At 44.4% G+C, this 16,694-nt stretch overlaps 2 protein-coding genes across 2 annotated transcripts in view; one reads left to right on the forward strand and one right to left on the reverse strand.

Annotated features, from left to right (window-relative positions):
• LOC144669599 (alpha-N-acetylgalactosaminidase-like) overlaps positions 1-16,694 on the forward strand; it is a 376,191-nt gene that overhangs the window by 158,820 nt on the left and 200,677 nt on the right. The gene's annotated exons all lie outside the window — the stretch shown is intronic.
• The window catches only part of foxred2 (FAD-dependent oxidoreductase domain containing 2), a 32,382-nt gene continuing 18,573 nt past the window's right edge, over positions 2,886-16,694 (reverse strand). The window contains exons 6-9 of the mRNA XM_078532082.1: positions 9,344-9,509; positions 7,314-7,555; positions 6,499-6,669; positions 2,886-5,401 (exon numbers count right to left, since the gene is read on the reverse strand). Of these exons, the coding sequence (XP_078388208.1) occupies positions 5,241-5,401; positions 6,499-6,669; positions 7,314-7,555; positions 9,344-9,509 (740 nt within the window). The 3' untranslated portion in view covers positions 2,886-5,240. The remainder of the gene's footprint in view (positions 5,402-6,498; positions 6,670-7,313; positions 7,556-9,343; positions 9,510-16,694) is intronic.

Consider the following 16,694-nt stretch of genomic DNA (forward strand, 5'->3'; position numbering starts at 1 on the left):
CGCTTCCTAAACCTCTTCTCCTTTAAGATCTCCCTTAAAAAGAGTTTGAAGGAGAAAAAAAATGCAGGGAAATGGGGCACAAAGCCAAGAATGGGAGTAACTGGATTGTCCTTCGAAACAGTCAGCATAGACTCAAGGGACTGAATGGCCTCCTTCTGTGCTGTACAATACTATGATTTCTTTGATCAAGCTTTAGGTCACCTGTCCCAATATCTCAGGTGGCTTGGTTTTGCATTTTGTTTGATAATCACTCCTGTGAAGTGGGGGTTGAGGTCTTGTGGCGCAGTGGTAGCATCCTTACCTCTGGGCCATTATTTGTTTTTATTCCTTCACATGATATAGGCTTCGCTGGCTAGGCCAGCATTTATTGCCCATTCCTAGTTGCCCTTGAGAAGGTGGTGGTGAACTGCCTTCTTGAACTGCTGCAGTCCATGTGATGTAGGTACATCCACAGTGCTGTTAGGGAGGGAGTTCCAGGATTTTGACCCAGCAACAGTGAAGGAACGGCCGATATATTTCCAAGTCAGGATGGTGAGTGACTTGGAGAGTAACTTCCAGGTGGTAGCGGTCCCATCTATCTGCTGCCCTTGTCCTTCTAGATGGTAGTGCTCATGGGTTTGGAAGGTGCTGTCTAAGGAGTCTTGTTAAATTCCTACAGTGCATCTTGTAGATGGTACACACTGCTGCTACTGTACAGAATTCAAGAGGTGAGGCACATCAGACAATAGGCTGATTGTTTTGTGTTATCAGCAGCTCACATTTCAATTTACCCCAATCTGGAACATTTTGAAACCAAGGTTCATATCTCACTGGAATGTCTGTAATAAAGCAGGTTCCAGGAGTTAGCTACTGCTCTCTGACCCTCCAACATAGGATAAAGTTGCTCACCAGACTCTCAGGCTAAATATGATTAAAAAAAACCTTCAAAAAATGCAGCACAGGATGGAGTAAAATTTTACAGCCACCCATCTGCTCTTTGACCCTTGGTTACTAAGCAGCGGGATCAGATTGCATTGTTGCTGCAATTCAAATTGAGAAATATCAGCCTTCACCCTCGAGTTAAATTAACCCATTAAAATATTTAACATTTTAACTTCGAGATTTGTGTAGAATGTTTCTGAAAGTAACCTTCACTCTAAATGTGGCTTTAGAGAGAGAAGGAATTAAAGTCAGCTCTCTGATCGGATTGCCTACCCCTATGACCTCTGCAGACCAGGGCTATTAATAAATACAGATTGTTAAACTGAGTAGACCAATAATGGAAAATCACATTAATAGATTTAACAGCTTCTGGTCTCCGTTCCTTCCCATTAATTCACGTTAATCAATGTTGTCCTCTGCTGCAGGGTCTGATTAACTGGCCTGCACTTCTGTAGTCCCCACCCTCTGGCTCTGATGGCAAATTCACCACCAGTGATGAATGATAGAAACAGAGAGCATAAAAGGTGGCCATTCGGCCCATCATGCCTGTGCCAGCCCTTTGAGGGCACCATCCATTATTCCCATCCCCCTACTCTTTCTCCAAAGAACACTAAACCTTTCCCCTTCAAGTATTCATCCAATTCCATTTTGAAAGTTATTACTGAATCTGTTTCCACCCCGCTTTCAGGTAGCACATTCCAGATTACAACAACTCGCTGTGTAAAAACAAAATTAATCTTCCATCTGGTTCTTTGCCAATGGTAAACTGTACAGTGAGGGGGAGGGGGGAGGGAGAGAATGGTGGCTTTGTGATGTGGTGGAGTTTTATGATGTGGGAGTTGGATTGGGGAAGAAATGTGACAGGATCATTAATTGATGGTGTTCTGAACAACAGCTATTGGGGAGAGGGTGGGTTGTAAGAATATTTGGGCCAGGGCACAGGGGTATAACACATTCCCCATTTTAAATCTGCACATTTCGTCCTAATGTTCATTTAATATCTTGCTTTGTGTCATGTTGAATGGACAACTTATGACAAGTAATGTTGACTGAAGCAAAGGAGTTTCGTCTTCAGTACGGACTGGGGCATTAGGAGAGGCAGCACTGAGTTCCCACTGGTGTGAAGCTGTAATTACATCATAGAGTACATAGGCAGATCCCATTATTGTGAACAAATGAGTCTGTAATGAAAAGAACTGACACAGGAGTGTGCAACTTAATCACAGAAACTAAGGCTTGCTTACAAGTGGATGTGTGCAAATGTAAGATTTGGCAGATTGTAGAAACAATGCTTCTACAAGGCACAAGCCAGGAGTATGATGGAATATTCTCCACTTGACTGGTTGAGTGTAGCTCCCACAACACTCAAGAAGCTTGACAGCATCCAGGATAAAGCAGCCCCGCTCGATTGGCACCACACCCACAAACATTCACTCCCTCCACCAATGACGAACAGTGGCAGCAATGTGTACCATCTGCACACCATGCTAACTTGGAACTATATTGCTGTTCCTCCACTGTTGCTGGATCAAAATCCTGAATGATACGGATTCAGGATCATTCCTGAATCTTGGAATGATTCCTTCCTAACAGCACTGTGGATGTTCCTACAACACATGGACTGCAACAGTTCAAGGTGGTGTCTCAAGGGCAATTAGGGATTGGTAATAAGTGCTGGCCTAGCCATTGACATCCGCATCCCTTAATCAGAACTACACAAGGGGGGGCCTAGTTAGAATATCTGAGCTGGAAGTTATTTTTATTGGGAATTTGACTAAAGATGCACATGGAGCAAAGGCAGCAGAACAGAATGCAGAGGACAGAATGGTAATGACCCGTGAACAGCAGGATCACATCCAGTGGCCTCTCCATTTACAGCAGTTACTCTCAAAACACACAGCCCAACATGATCCAGAAACTCAATACAGAAATATATATCAATACAAATTCCTTTTTACCAATAATTACGCTGGCTGAATGTAAGTTTTATTAACCCCAATAACACAGCTTGGCATAGTACTGGTAAAGCAAGGGAACTGGGACAGCAAGAATTGGGTGACAGCATAACCAATGGCATCTCTTGCAAAAGTCCATGATTGAGGCAAACAGCTCCTGCTCTTTATCCCTCATTAACCTTTCTCACTCCTCCCAAGTACAGTGTACCTCTGCTGGGGTATAGTTTCATTGCTATCTCCACCGCAAGACTCCATTAAGGTGCCCAAGATGCCAATCCTCTCTTTGGTGTGTTTAGACAGAAAGTGCCATGAGGTAATTCAACTGCACAGTGCATCACATTTGAAGGCATCAAATTCGATCCTCTCCTCACGACGTTCACAGAGATAGGCCCAACAGGAGTTTCCCGACTGAGCTACGTTAACTTGGCAAAGGAAATAAGCACGTGCTGTTCAGCTCAGTTATTCACTGGACACTGCTGTGCTGCACTGGCTGCAGTTATATTTATTTGATAAATATTATTTGTCTGAAATTTTTTTTAATAAAAAGGAACTGGAACTGTCTGACCTCCAGTGACTCGTCCTCAGTTCATCAATCTAGATTCTAGAGCTATGGGGAAAGGGTGAGTGCATGGGATTAATTGAAAAGCTCTTTCAAAGAGTCAACTCAGGCACGATGGGCTGAATGGCCTCCTTCCATGCCATATCATTCTAAGAGCCCTTGAATGAATCACTGACCTTTCACTTGCACATATTAGACTGCTTCTGCTGTTTTGGTACCTATTTATCTAACCTTCATGTCTACCTGAAGGCTTTTTCACTTCCTTCATTTGTCAATGATTCATTTCCTGTTTGTAACTGTCTGTCGCCACAGGTTTTCCCTGCGTTTGCTAATATCAACAGCTCAGTAGCATCACCTACAGGAACCTAATGGTCTGTCCATTCAATTAAATCATAGCTGGCCTGTAACTATCTGCCATTGCTCCATATTCCTTGGTACCCCTTACCCAGCAACAGTCTATCAATCTCAGTCTCCAAAGCTCCAATGGTCTCGCAGCGTCTTTTCAGGGGGAGAGTTTCAGATTTAAATACTTGAAAAGGAAACTATTTCAGGGTTGGGGAAAGAACATGGATGTGGTAATGAAGATCCGATGAAGAGTCACACGGACTCGAAACGTTAACTGTGTTCCCCTCCGCAGATGCTGTCAGACCTGCTGAGTTTTTCCAGGTATTTTTAGTTTTGTTTTTGTTATGGATGTGGTAATAACTGGATAACTCTTTCAAAGAACAGTCACAGGCACGGTGGGCTGAATGGGCTCTTCCTGTGCTGTATCATTCAAAATGTTCATAAGCTTATGTGAGCTGGAAAAATAGACACAACGCTAGGGAGCAGCATTTTTGACATCCACCAAAGGTCCTGCATAGGTCTGACCCCTGATTCAGTAATCTCAACCCTGTTCCGTTGGCAGGAGGTGGGGGTGAAGGGCAGGAGAATGTCGTCAACCTGCTGGCTCTTCCCTCCTGGGAGCCAGGTGGAGGGGAGCAGTGGGCCACAGTTCCAGCCAGCCGTTCGAAGAGCGTGTCTATTCAGCAGAACCTCTCTCCAGAAACAGAGGCAGGTACAAGAAAAAGAGGGAAGGCATTTCTGTCACATCTTTCAGGAAATCAGGACGTTCCAAAGTGCTTTACAGCAAATGACATACGTTCATTAAAAATGTAGCTACTGTTGTAATGTAGGAAACGCGGCAATCATGACAGCACAGCAAGCTCCCACAAACAGCACGGTGAAAGCAAGATTGTCTGTTTGTAGTGATGCTGTGTACTAACCCAAAACATTGCAATTAGTTTTCCCAGAATTCCAGAAAGCCTGCTGTTCATCTTCAGCATGTTCTGTTTTGATATAGAAGCGAGGTGCCACTTGATGAAGCCACTTTAAAAAGCAGGGGACGGCAAGACCAGGAATTGGCAGTTGTGAAGATTTGAAAATTCACATGGAATCTCCAAACATCACGTTTAGTGCTCAAACATGAGAGGAAGTGTTTAAAAACGTCAGGAGCAACCGTACCAAATATCAAAACGAACAATACAAAAATAATCTCCCTGTTACCTACAGATATTTTTGGCTTTTCTCATAAATATACATTGCACAGAAGTTGGATAAAACCTTAGTGAGCCCCTTGTATATGGCAGCAACGCTGTGTGTGTTTCCTGGAATCATTCAGTTCTGCAACAAGGAGAAATTCTGCGTGCACTCAGCCCTCACCTGGTTAAAGTGCACAGGTTGTCAGTCTGTAGTCAGTCACTAAATAGTTTCATCTCCAGATGGTTGCAGTGCCCAAATGCCCTGGTTGTGGACAAGTGCTGCTCTCAGCGTTCTTCGGTTGAGACTGCGTCACTGGAAGGGTGGTCCATCTCCACAGACTCGAGCCACAGGATCTCGTCACCCAGCAATCCTTGCATGTTTAAGTAACCATGGCGACAGAAGGGTGGCACATACTGATTGGTCAAAGCAAACTTGAAGCAGGATTCTGCAGGGAAATGGAATGCCATTAGAATATGAAATCTTTCCATAAATTCAACTGCTACAAGAACACACTGCTCAAAATACAAGCTTTCCCAATGAGTTAAGAAGGAATGAACAAATGTTATATAGCACCTTTCACAACCTCAGACGTCCAAAAGTGCTTCACAACTAACAAAGTATTTTGAAGTGTAGTCACTGTAGTAATGTACGAAATGTGGCAGCTTCAGTCCCACCGGCCAGTCATATCACACAGGCCAGGAACAATTTCAGCTCATCAGCTGTGGCTCAGTCCATAGCACCCTCGCCTTTGAATCAGAAGGTTGTGGGTTCATGTCCCACTCCCGGAAACCAAGAACTGTGATTGTACTCAAAAGAGTTGCAATCCGTGACTGTTGATAACTCGAAAGCTCACTCCCTAAGCAGTCCGGAGCTGAGGAAGAGTTGGGGGCTCGATAGTAGAAAGGGGAGGGTGAACAAATCACACAGGGTTTCAGCTTCTGCTCTGGATGAGACAGTGAAGCCCTCCATGGTCAAATAACTGTAGACACACACACTACCTAGGCTGCAAATTAAGAACAAGCATTGCCAGGAGGTGCTAGAGGGTGAAACCATACCACAGCAGAGTTAGGAAGATAAACAAAGAAGTGTCTCTAAATAGTGAGTAATTGCTTGGCCCAATCCTCGGAGTTTCAGGACATAGAAACTGAGTTACGTGGCCTGGGAGCTCTACTTCCATGGCACAGGGTCCCTGAGCTCCACGATGCAGAGGCTCTAAGCTCAACAATGTGGCACAGCATGTGGACTCAGGTTCTGTGCTGTTTGTTCATCTGAGGCGGGGCTACATATAATCACAGTATCACTGGACTAGTGAGAGGTTGGGAATCCAGGACATGGAGAGTCCCAGACTTGAAGGGCATCATCTCACCCACAGCACTTGTGTGGGGCTCTGCTACACTGTTCCTTGGCTGCAGAGACAGCCTGAGCAAACAATCAGAGAGAAAGGAACAGTCCCCAGCCCAGGGAGAAACAGCTTGTGATAAAGGCACCTCTAAATAAGGAAGTGCCTGTTTTACATGATTGCATTACAAGAGGATGTCACACCTGCAAAGAAGCTCCTGAGGTCAGTGCCCAGACAGTTCTCCAGGAAGCGGCGCAGTGGCAGGATGTGAGCTTTGGCAGCTGTCCAGTTAGTCAGGAAATCTTCCACAATGTGATGGATGCTGTCTGGCCTCGGGAGGGGCCAGAACTTCGGTCTCTGCATCATCTCAGTCTCTGAAAACAAGCAGAAAATTACATTCCACACCCTGGCATGCTCTGTTCCCTGCGCTATTCCCCATATACCAAGTGCCCCTGCTCCCTGTGAACTGACCTGAACACTGCTCCCTGCACTATTCCCCCCCCACCGCATGTGCTCTGCTCCCTGTGCATGGACCCATGTTATTCTCCATACATTGGCAGGATCTACACTTTGCACAGCCTGATAGGTTCTCTTCACTCTCCACATTTAGACTTCAAAATCTGCTCAACCCAGGGCAAGCTCCAGTTCCTTCACTGTCACTGAACTCATGGCCAGGGAAATCAGGGGCAACCCGACCAGCTGGTGCCTGAGCACAGTGAGGTACTGAACAGTGGACACACAACTGGAACAGCTCCTACCCCTGTGAAATACCAACTATTTTGTGCTCAGCTCATTGGGATTTCTCCGGGATTCCCCCAACGCTTGGTTCAGTAGCCTTTGCAAACTGTCCTGAAACATTGTCCCTTTCCTATAAAATGTGATAACTTATGTAGCTCATTGAATACAATTAATTCGCTCATTGGATCAGCAATCAGTAACAACACCAGCAAACAGATCCCTGGCTGAGGTTAGCAAGAGGATCGGAGGGTGAAAGGCAGAATAGAGGAAAAACACCGACCTGTTGGTAGACGTTTGTAGAAGTAGATGACGGGGTGGAGGAAGTTTGAGAGCCATGCGTGTCCGGGCTCTCCTACTGCACGGCTGGGATGGAAAACATCAGACTCTGGTCTGGAAAAGTTGCTCCCATATTCCAGGTTAATAACAAATAGCCCATTTGTTGCATCTTTCCCTGTGTTTTCCGGAAGATGTGGAAGTGCTCCAATGGGATACTCTTCCAAGTATTCAAACTCTGTGGCATTTCTGCAAATGCACAGCAGGAATGATGTTAGCAGCCACAGGACATAGGAATCCTTTCACCATTTGAGATACATACTTTGTTCCTCGCTACTACTTCCTGGGGCCTTTGCTAGACAGCATGGCTGAGGTGATATTGTGGAGCGTGAGTGAGGGGCAAAGCACTGGCTATAGTCATTGTCCTAAACCAGCACACTGCGTATCTCTGCTCAGACAACATGGACAATGGATTCCTCTCTGCCTCCACAGTAACAGCACTGCTTGGGCACGACTGAGCTACTCAGATCCAACGTCATAGTTTTAATTCCCAAACAATGTGGAATTTGAAGGTTTCAGCCAGAGCCTCAGAATCCTGAGCTAGGAAGGGGGAAATGAGCTAACTCTCCCACTCCTGATCATTGCCCTGTGCGTACTGTGGACACTGGGTGAGAACAAGATTGGGTCATCAGAGCATGAGACAAAGGAGCAGGAGTCGGCCAAGCGCTTTCTCAAGCCTGCTCCACCATTCAATAAGATCATGGCTGAATTTCCACTTCAACTCCACTTTATCACTCTATCCCCATTTCCCTCAATTCCCTTAGGGCCTAAGAATCTATAGACCCCAGTCATGAATATATTCATTGACTGAGAATCCATAGTACTCTGGAGTAATGAATTACAAAGATATACAATTGTCTGAGTGAAGAAGTTTTTGTGCAACTCAATTCTAAATCACCGACTGCTTATCCTGAGACTATGCCCCTCAGTTTTAGGCTCTCCAATCAGAGGTCTTAAAAGATTAGGTCCCACTTCATACCCTCTGTGGATGAACAATCCTGTGACGTTCCCCATCTATACCCATGCTGCATATGGAAATTGGGTGAGGAGATAGAGTGTGAACAGCGGAGATGGAATTGTACCCCGATGAGACTCAGCACTTTAGGGAAGAAAACGAGGAGGAGAAAAACCTTCAGCTGCCAGGAACAGCTTTCTCCGTGGTCACCCTGAATGGTTATCCATGACAAGCTGACATAGAACAGGCCTTTGAAGGTTGCTCACTAACTCCATTAACCTTCAGCGCTAGCTTCCAATTGGTTGGCTCTCCTTCAGTAAATTTCATTCTGTTGTGTCAGTGCCATCTGCCAATGACACACAAGCTTCATGCAGACAGCACCTGCGCTAATGTGAAGAGGCCAAGTTTGCTCGGACAACTGGGTTTTCAATGGGTCTTTCCAGGTACCAGCCTCAGTGAACCCGGTAAGTTAAGGTAAGCACCAGGTCTGTGCGAGATATGCATTGGTCGCAGCAACACTTGTTCCAGCTTCACACTACAGCACTGAAATCATTGGTACGGTGGCCCCTGGGGCAATAACAACATCGATTCAAACAGAACAGGTATGTAAATGTGCTTATTTTAAAACTGAACCCAACAGACCCAGATACTTTGGGGATTGTGGAATAGAGCCCAACAGACCCAGGAGATATCAGCTGTGGTTGTTCAGCTAAGCCGCATTAGATGATCTCCGCCTAGGAGCAGAAGCGAACTCAGTATCATCAGGTTAATGTCAGCCAGGTTTCACTTTGATTACTATCCAGGAATTTATGCTAGAAAATACATTGCATGGGGGGGTAACACTGGGTTGGAGTTGGATTAAACCCAAAGAAGTGTATCACATCACAAGCTAAGGTCATCCAGGGTGGCCTGATATAAACTATAGTGACAGGAGCTTTTATTGGATGCTAAGGAAACAGCTTGCTGTTTTGGAGGTCACTGCGCCAAGCCCAATTAAGTTTATTAAAGTGGAGTTCACTCACTTCCGTAGCAGCACAAAGTCAGCAAGGACACTGAACATCTGATAAAGGCCAGACGCCTCGTTGATGCGCTTGATTATCATGTTGGTCAAATGGGTGATGGGCAGGGTGGTGGCCGGCCAGGTAATGCCATGGTACCGATGCTCCAGCAGGTGATGAACAGCACGGGCTGGTGAGAAACAACCAAAAACCACAGGTTACGACAGTAGCATTGCAAACCACGCACAACAATCAAATGTGATATCTGGGATCGGACATGACTGGCCTCCTAGCCTCCACCCTCTAAACCTCAGCTCATTCAAAACAACTGCCTGTATCCTAACTCACACCAACCCCTATTCACCCATGGTCGCTGACTTACACTGGCTCCTGATTCGGCAAAGTCTCAATTCAAAAATTCTCATTCTTGTTATCAAATCCCTCCACTGCCTCGCCCCTCCCTATCTCTGCAATTTCTTCCATCCCTACAACCCCTAAGAGATATCTGCTCTCCTCCAATTTTAACCTCTTGCAGATTCCCACTTTTAATTGCTCTGATATTGGTGGCTAGGTCTTCAGCTGCCTAATCTCTAAGCTCTGGAATTCCAGGGGCCCAGGCTAATGTAAAGGTTCAAATCTCACTATGACAGCTGGTGGAATTTAAATTCAATTAATAAAATCTGGAATTGAAAGCTAGTCTCAGTATAGGAAAAAGGGAGACGGAGAGAGAGAGAGAGAGAAAGAGTCAGACAGGGTTCCTATCCTTGATCATTATCCAGAGACCCTGGCCCAAAAGCCCAGTAGCACTCACACATCAGCAGGGTACAGGTGAGCTGTAACCTCACAGGACAGTGCCCTCAAGAAAGGAGGAAGGGGCGAAAAGCAGAGAAGGCAATGAGGAGAGCTGTGACATTAATAACAACTCAGAATATAGCACCTGGTGAAATGTCCCAAGTCACTTCACAAGGGTGTATTAAACAAGATTTGACACCAAACCACATAAGGAGATATTAGGACAAGTGACCAAATGCGTCGCAAAAGCTGCAGCTGTTATAACCAAATTGAGTAAGGAGCAACAGCAACCTGACTGAGAACACCAAACTGCGAGGCAACTAGACCTGTGTCCTCAGCGCACTCCTCTACCGTGCTGAGACCTGGACAACATATACTAGCAGGAGAAACGGCTCAACAGTTTCCACCGTCGCTGTCCCAGTTATATCGTCGACATCTGTTGGCAGGACAACGTCACTAAGTCAGAGGTCCCGGAGCGTGCTAATTCCATCAGCATACACTCATTGCTAAGATAATTACATCCGCACTGGCTCAACCATACTGATCAGATGGACGATAGGCCAAAGGCCTTCTGTACGGCCACTGGGTCATTACCTCCTGGGTATCCATCCCTACACTACAAGGACACCTGAAACCAAATTATGAAGATGGTGGATACTGAAACTGACAACTGGGAGACATTCACCGATGGCCATGACCCTTTGTAGTCTGATTGTTTGGCAGAGCATTGTAAGAAGTGAGCAGAAATAAAAAGCTCAGCTGACCAAGAAGAGGGCCCAGAGAAAACAAAAGTCAGTGAATTGTGCACCTTCTCAGCCCACTGTCTTTATCTGCAGCAAATGCGGCACAGACTGCCATGCCAGAGAGGGGCTCCTGAGCCCCACCAGGCAACGCTTAAAACAGAGTTAACCACCATGGCACAAACCATCATCTTACAAAACAGAAGGCTGTCAATGTACCAATGCTAAGTCAAAGAGATAGATTTTATGGAGCGTTTTGAAGGAGAGGGAATTCCAGAGTTGAGGGCTGAAGGCACTGCCGCCAACGATGGGGTGATGTAAATCAGGGATGTACAAAAGGCCAGAATTGAAGGAGTGCAGTGATCTTATGGTTTGTAGGGCGTGAAGTGCTTACAGAGAGAAAGAGAGGCAAGGTCATGAGGGAATATGTAAACAAGGATGAGAATTTTTAAATGAGGCTTTCCCAGATTGGGGGTCAATTTAAGTCAACAAGCACAGGGGAGCTGACTTGTTGCGAGTTAGGATACAGGCAGCAGAGTTTTAGATGAGTTCAAGTTTAAAGAGGGTACAAGTTTGGCCAACACAGCAACGCCTTATGCACTCAGTTTCACCTAAATTCTTGAGAGCTACAATCAGGGTAGTTTCTGGAGCTTTGGAAATGACTGTGCAATATTAGTGCTGGTTAGGATCACAGTCAATGCATAGATTTAATTCCAATCAAGAGAAATAGTTCTCGTGAATCTGGAGATTATTGGAGGCCTGGGTCAGGTTCTCAGTCTCCATTACCCTGGGCATCAGCCAAGTATTCCAAGGCAGCAGACTTGATCAAACACAGGGCTTTAAATAAGGGAGATGATCTGTCTCTGTATCCCACTGACCTACATTACAAAGCCAGCTCTGAACTGCATTGAAGCTTACTGCCATTGGAAAGGTCACCACGAGAATATCAGCCTTCATGACAGGTTACACAAAGCTTTTAATCATATTTAAAGGACTAGGTTCAAAAGGTTACACATCTAATCTGAGCCAAGCTGAAACTGGGGACCTGTGGGTCGACTATCCTGAATCCCACTGCCATCCCTTTGTTGCACTAACAACCTCACATATTGTGCACACTCGCCAATGTCCTCATACTCAGGTCAAGGTATTAATTGAGAATGTGATAGCTTGTTCAGTGTTCTGATGGTGCCCATTTGCAGACTGTCGATTGACAACGCTGTCAGTCAATGGGTTGGAGGTGGGACTGGATTTAAGGCAGGGCTCCCAGCAAACAGTCTATTTTACCAAAGTCTATTCAGTCAGCAGAGAGAATCTATTTATACAGCACACTACAGAAATTAAAAGGGAGTCTTTACCAGCTGCAGCAAACAGAGCTCAATGAAACTACAGCAATGTCCCCCAATAAAGGCGGTTATTTCTACAGCAGAATCCAGTGAGTGGAGGATGGTTACATAATAAATGTTAGGTGCATGAAATCAATCCCAGTCACTCTCTAGCCGTATGGTCTCCAGGCAGGTTTAATGCCAGAGTTACCCAATCTCCATCCTGGCTGGGAACAATGCTGGTATACTGTATGCAGCCACCAATTCACACCAGGGCAGAGCTCGAAGCCTCAGGGGCAAACACACAAAGTTTAACTGCGTGCCCCCATTAATTTCTAAATACTTACTGCTGCTACCGACAGATCTTGCTGTGATTTCGAGTTTATCCACCAATGGGGCAACCGTGTCAATTAGAGCAGTGTCTAAAACCCTCAGGCCCATGAAATTTAAACAAGAAAGATACTAAAGTCAAAATAGCACCAGGTTGATTGGGCTTCGAGGACCAGATTTGCAGGGCTCAGCAAGGGTCATGGCTCCACAGCTCTCAGGCAACATTTCAAATATTTGTTCTAGGTGATCCTGCACAGTGAGGATCAGATAGCTATTCAACTGCATGCAGCACCACATCCAAGCCTGCTCCCTACACTCGTCTGACAATGACGTGCATATAGTTTACCAGCAGGAGTAATGGGGTCGTGATTCGGAGCAGGAACACTTCCCAATGGCTTTTGGCTTTCCCCACCCATCTCAGAGTTCAGCCCACCTAGAGCTCAGCACCCCTGAGCTGGTTCCCTCAGTAGGTGGTTACTCACTCTGAGTGCTTGGTAATTGTAATTGTCTAATCGAATGCCACATTTACATCGCAGATCCAGGGCAGCATCTGCCAGTGCTATGAAACATGCTGCAAGAGGAATCCTCAGCAATGGCAGCAAGACACCATGAAAGTACAAACTGCTGGAAAGAATCATATAATGATTACAGCACAGGAGGCGGCCATTCGGTCCATTGCATCCATGTCAGCTCCCTGCAAAAGCATCAGCTAGTCCCACTTCCCCCCCCTTCCACCGCAGCCCTGCAAATTTTCTCTTTGGGTGCTTTTGAAAGACATAGCCAAATTTGCCTCCACCACACTCTCAGCCAGTCTATTCCAGATCCTAACCACTCGCTGCCTCACGCCTTTGCCAATCACCTTAAATCAATGTTCACAAGCTTTCCGCCAGTGGGAACAGTTTCTCTCTATCTACTCTGTCTAGGCACCTCACACTTTTGAACACCTCTATCAAATCTCCTCCAAACCTTCTTTTCTCTAAGGAAAACAACACCCCCACTTCTCCAACCTATCCACATAACTGAAGTCCCTCGTCCCTGGAACCACTCTCATAAATCTTTTCTGCCCCGTGTCTAAAGCCTTCACATCCTTCCTAAGGTATGGTGTCTAGAATTGTGCACAATACTCAATTTGAGGCCGAATTAGAGTTTTATGAAGGTTCACCATAACTTTCTTGCTTTTGTACTCTATGCCTTTATTTATAAAGCCCGGGATCCTGTACGCCTCTTGAACCATTTTCTCAGCCTGCTCTGCCACCTTCAACGATTTGTGCACAATACCCTTAGGTCTCTCTGTTTCTGCGCCCCCTTTAGAATTGTACTCTTCATTTTATATTGCTTCTCCTTGTTCTTTCTGCCAAAATGAATCTCTCTCACTTCTTTGCATTAAATTTCATCTGCCATGCGTCCACCCATTCCACCAGCCAACTGATGTCCTCTTTAGAGTCTAACCCTATCCTCCTCACAGTTCACAATACTGAATTTTGTGTAATCTGCAAGTTTTGGAATTGTGTCCTATACACTCAAGTCTAGGTCACTGATATATATCAAGAAAAGCAGTGATCCTCGTACCTACCCCTGGGGAACCCCACTGTATACCTTCCACCAGCCCAAAAGAGAACTGTTAACTACTAATCTCTGGTTCTTGTCACTCATCCAAATTTATATCCATGCTCCCATATTCCCTTTTATTCCATGGGCTGCAACTTTGCCGGCAAGTCCATACTGCATACATTTTATGGAAATCCATTACACATCAACTACATTACCCTCATCAACCCACTCTGTTACCTCAACAAAAATTCAGGTTAAAAACGACTTGTCTTTAACAAATCCATGCTGGCTTTTGTTAATTAATCCACACTTGACCAAGTGACTTTTAATTTTGTCCTGGATTGTCGTTTCTAAAAAGCTTTCCCACCACCGAGGTTAAATTGACTTGACCTGTAGTTGCTGGATTCATCCTTACACCCTTTATTGTATAAGGGTGTAACATATGCAATTCTCCAATATTCTGGTATCACCTCCTAAGGAGGACTGGAAGATTATGGCCAGTTGTCATGAAGCTATTAATGTATATAATATTTTGGAAAATATTTTTCTTTTAAAATAGATGTTTAGTGTGCAGGTGTGTTTTAGTTGGATTAAAGCCAGCTAGTCTGGGTGCTTTGAAGGGTACTATTTTTGATATGTAATGGAGATAGCTTGCATTTGCATTTTTTTGAATAGAGCATTCAAGAAGTGGGGTGAAAACATCTATCTAGCAGTTACAAGCAATATGTGTATATGACTAATAAAATTGGTACTATGAAATAGGTTTCATTGTTAAAAGGTGGAGTTCAAAGAGGTTGTTGATACAATGAGAATTAACATTCAATGGGGATGGTAGGTATAACGTCAGTAGTTTTCAGGTGTGCAGAGCAGAGGCAATGTGAGATCAAAAGGCAGCTACAAGCCTCCAACTGGCTCCACAGGTTTTGAATTCGTAAGGTGAAAATGCTTTGCCTGGTATTTGGTTAATTCTATGGGTTGCTGTTGCCTTAATGGAGATTAGTTTGGGAATTTGTTAAAAGTTATGATATTAATTTGTAGCCATATGTATATATATTTTTAACCTGTGTAAATTGATAAAATGTTTCAATTAGTTTCAATAATGTAAAACCTCGAGAACTGGTGGTCTGATTCCTGAATTTAGAGTTGCATCTCAAACATACCACTTAAAATTATAGGTTATAACAGTTATTTAAAGTTTCCCTCTGAAATTTTTAAATAACTTCGCTTTACCAACTGCATTAGTCATAACACCAGTACCTCTGCAATTCCATCCTTACTTCCCTCAGTATCCTAGGATGTATCCCATTTGGTCCTGATTGCTGATCACATTTAGACACAGCCAGCATGTCTAATACCCCTCTATCAATTTTTAGCTCATCCTGTATCTCCAACCACCTCTTCCTTCACTATGACTTTGGTAACATCTTGTCCGTTTAAAGACAGATACAAATATTCATTAGCACCTCCCCTCATTAGTCCCCAATCAGTCCCACCCCTCCTCTTACTACTTTTTTACTATTTATATGCTTTTAAAAAATTTTTGGATTCCCTTTTATGTTGGTTGCCAGTCTCTTCTCACACTCTCTTTCCCTCTTATTTCCTTGTTTATGTTCTCTCTGAGCTTTCTATATTCAGCCTGGTTCTCATGTATTACCAAGCTGATATCTGTCTTTTGTCCCTTTATCTGCTTTATCTTACTCTAGATCTCTTTTGTCAAATAGGGAGCACTGGCTTAGGTTGCCCTACCTTTCCCCCTCATGGGAATGCACCTCGACTGCACCTGAACTAGTTCCTCTTTAAAGGCAGCTGATTGCTCTGTTACAGGTCTGTCTCCCAATTTTCGATTCTAATTTAACCAGGAAAATGGCTCTCCTCCAATTTAAGTACTTTTACTCTGGATTGCTCCTCTCTCTTCTCTATAGCTAATCTAAACCTTACGGCACTATGATCACTGTTCCCAAAATGTTCCCCTACTGACACTTGAACCAATTCATTACCCAGAACTAGATCCTAAAATGACTCCTTCCTCATTGGGCCAGCAAAATGCTCAGGAAAACACTTCAAAAACTCTTCCCCTCTCTGCCCTTTACACTGTTGCTATCCCAATCTACATATATATTGTGTGTGTATACACATTTATATACAAAATGTGCTCCCCCAAATCTTGCCCTTTGTTGGTAGTCTATAGACTACAACCAGTCCTATCAGGTTGGGCTGATAAATAGCAAGTAACATTCCCACCACACAAGTGCCAGACAATGACAATTCCAACAAGAGAGAATCTAACAATCTCCCCCTGATCTTCATCAATATTACCATCACTGAATGCCCACCATCAAGATCCTGGGGGTTACCACTGAGCAGAACTTAACTGGACCAGCCATATAAATACTGTGGCTACAAGAGCAGGTCTGCGGTGAGTAACAGCAAGCTGGCTTAGATTTTATTTTAGTTAATTTAGTGTCCTTGTTCAAACTTGACTGTATTTTTATGGGCTTTTTATATAATCATGTAACCTGTAAAGAACCAACTTGGCCATATTATATTAATATGTGGGTAGAAAAGATGCCAAGTTGATATTGCTAACAATTATACTTCAGAAACTAACCTGATATGGTATTCCCTGACTAGCAACAGATT

The sequence above is a fragment of the Cetorhinus maximus genome, chromosome 29, assembly GCF_964194155.1.
Source record: "Cetorhinus maximus chromosome 29, sCetMax3.hap1.1, whole genome shotgun sequence".
NCBI classification, from domain to species: Eukaryota; Metazoa; Chordata; class Chondrichthyes; order Lamniformes; family Cetorhinidae; genus Cetorhinus; species Cetorhinus maximus.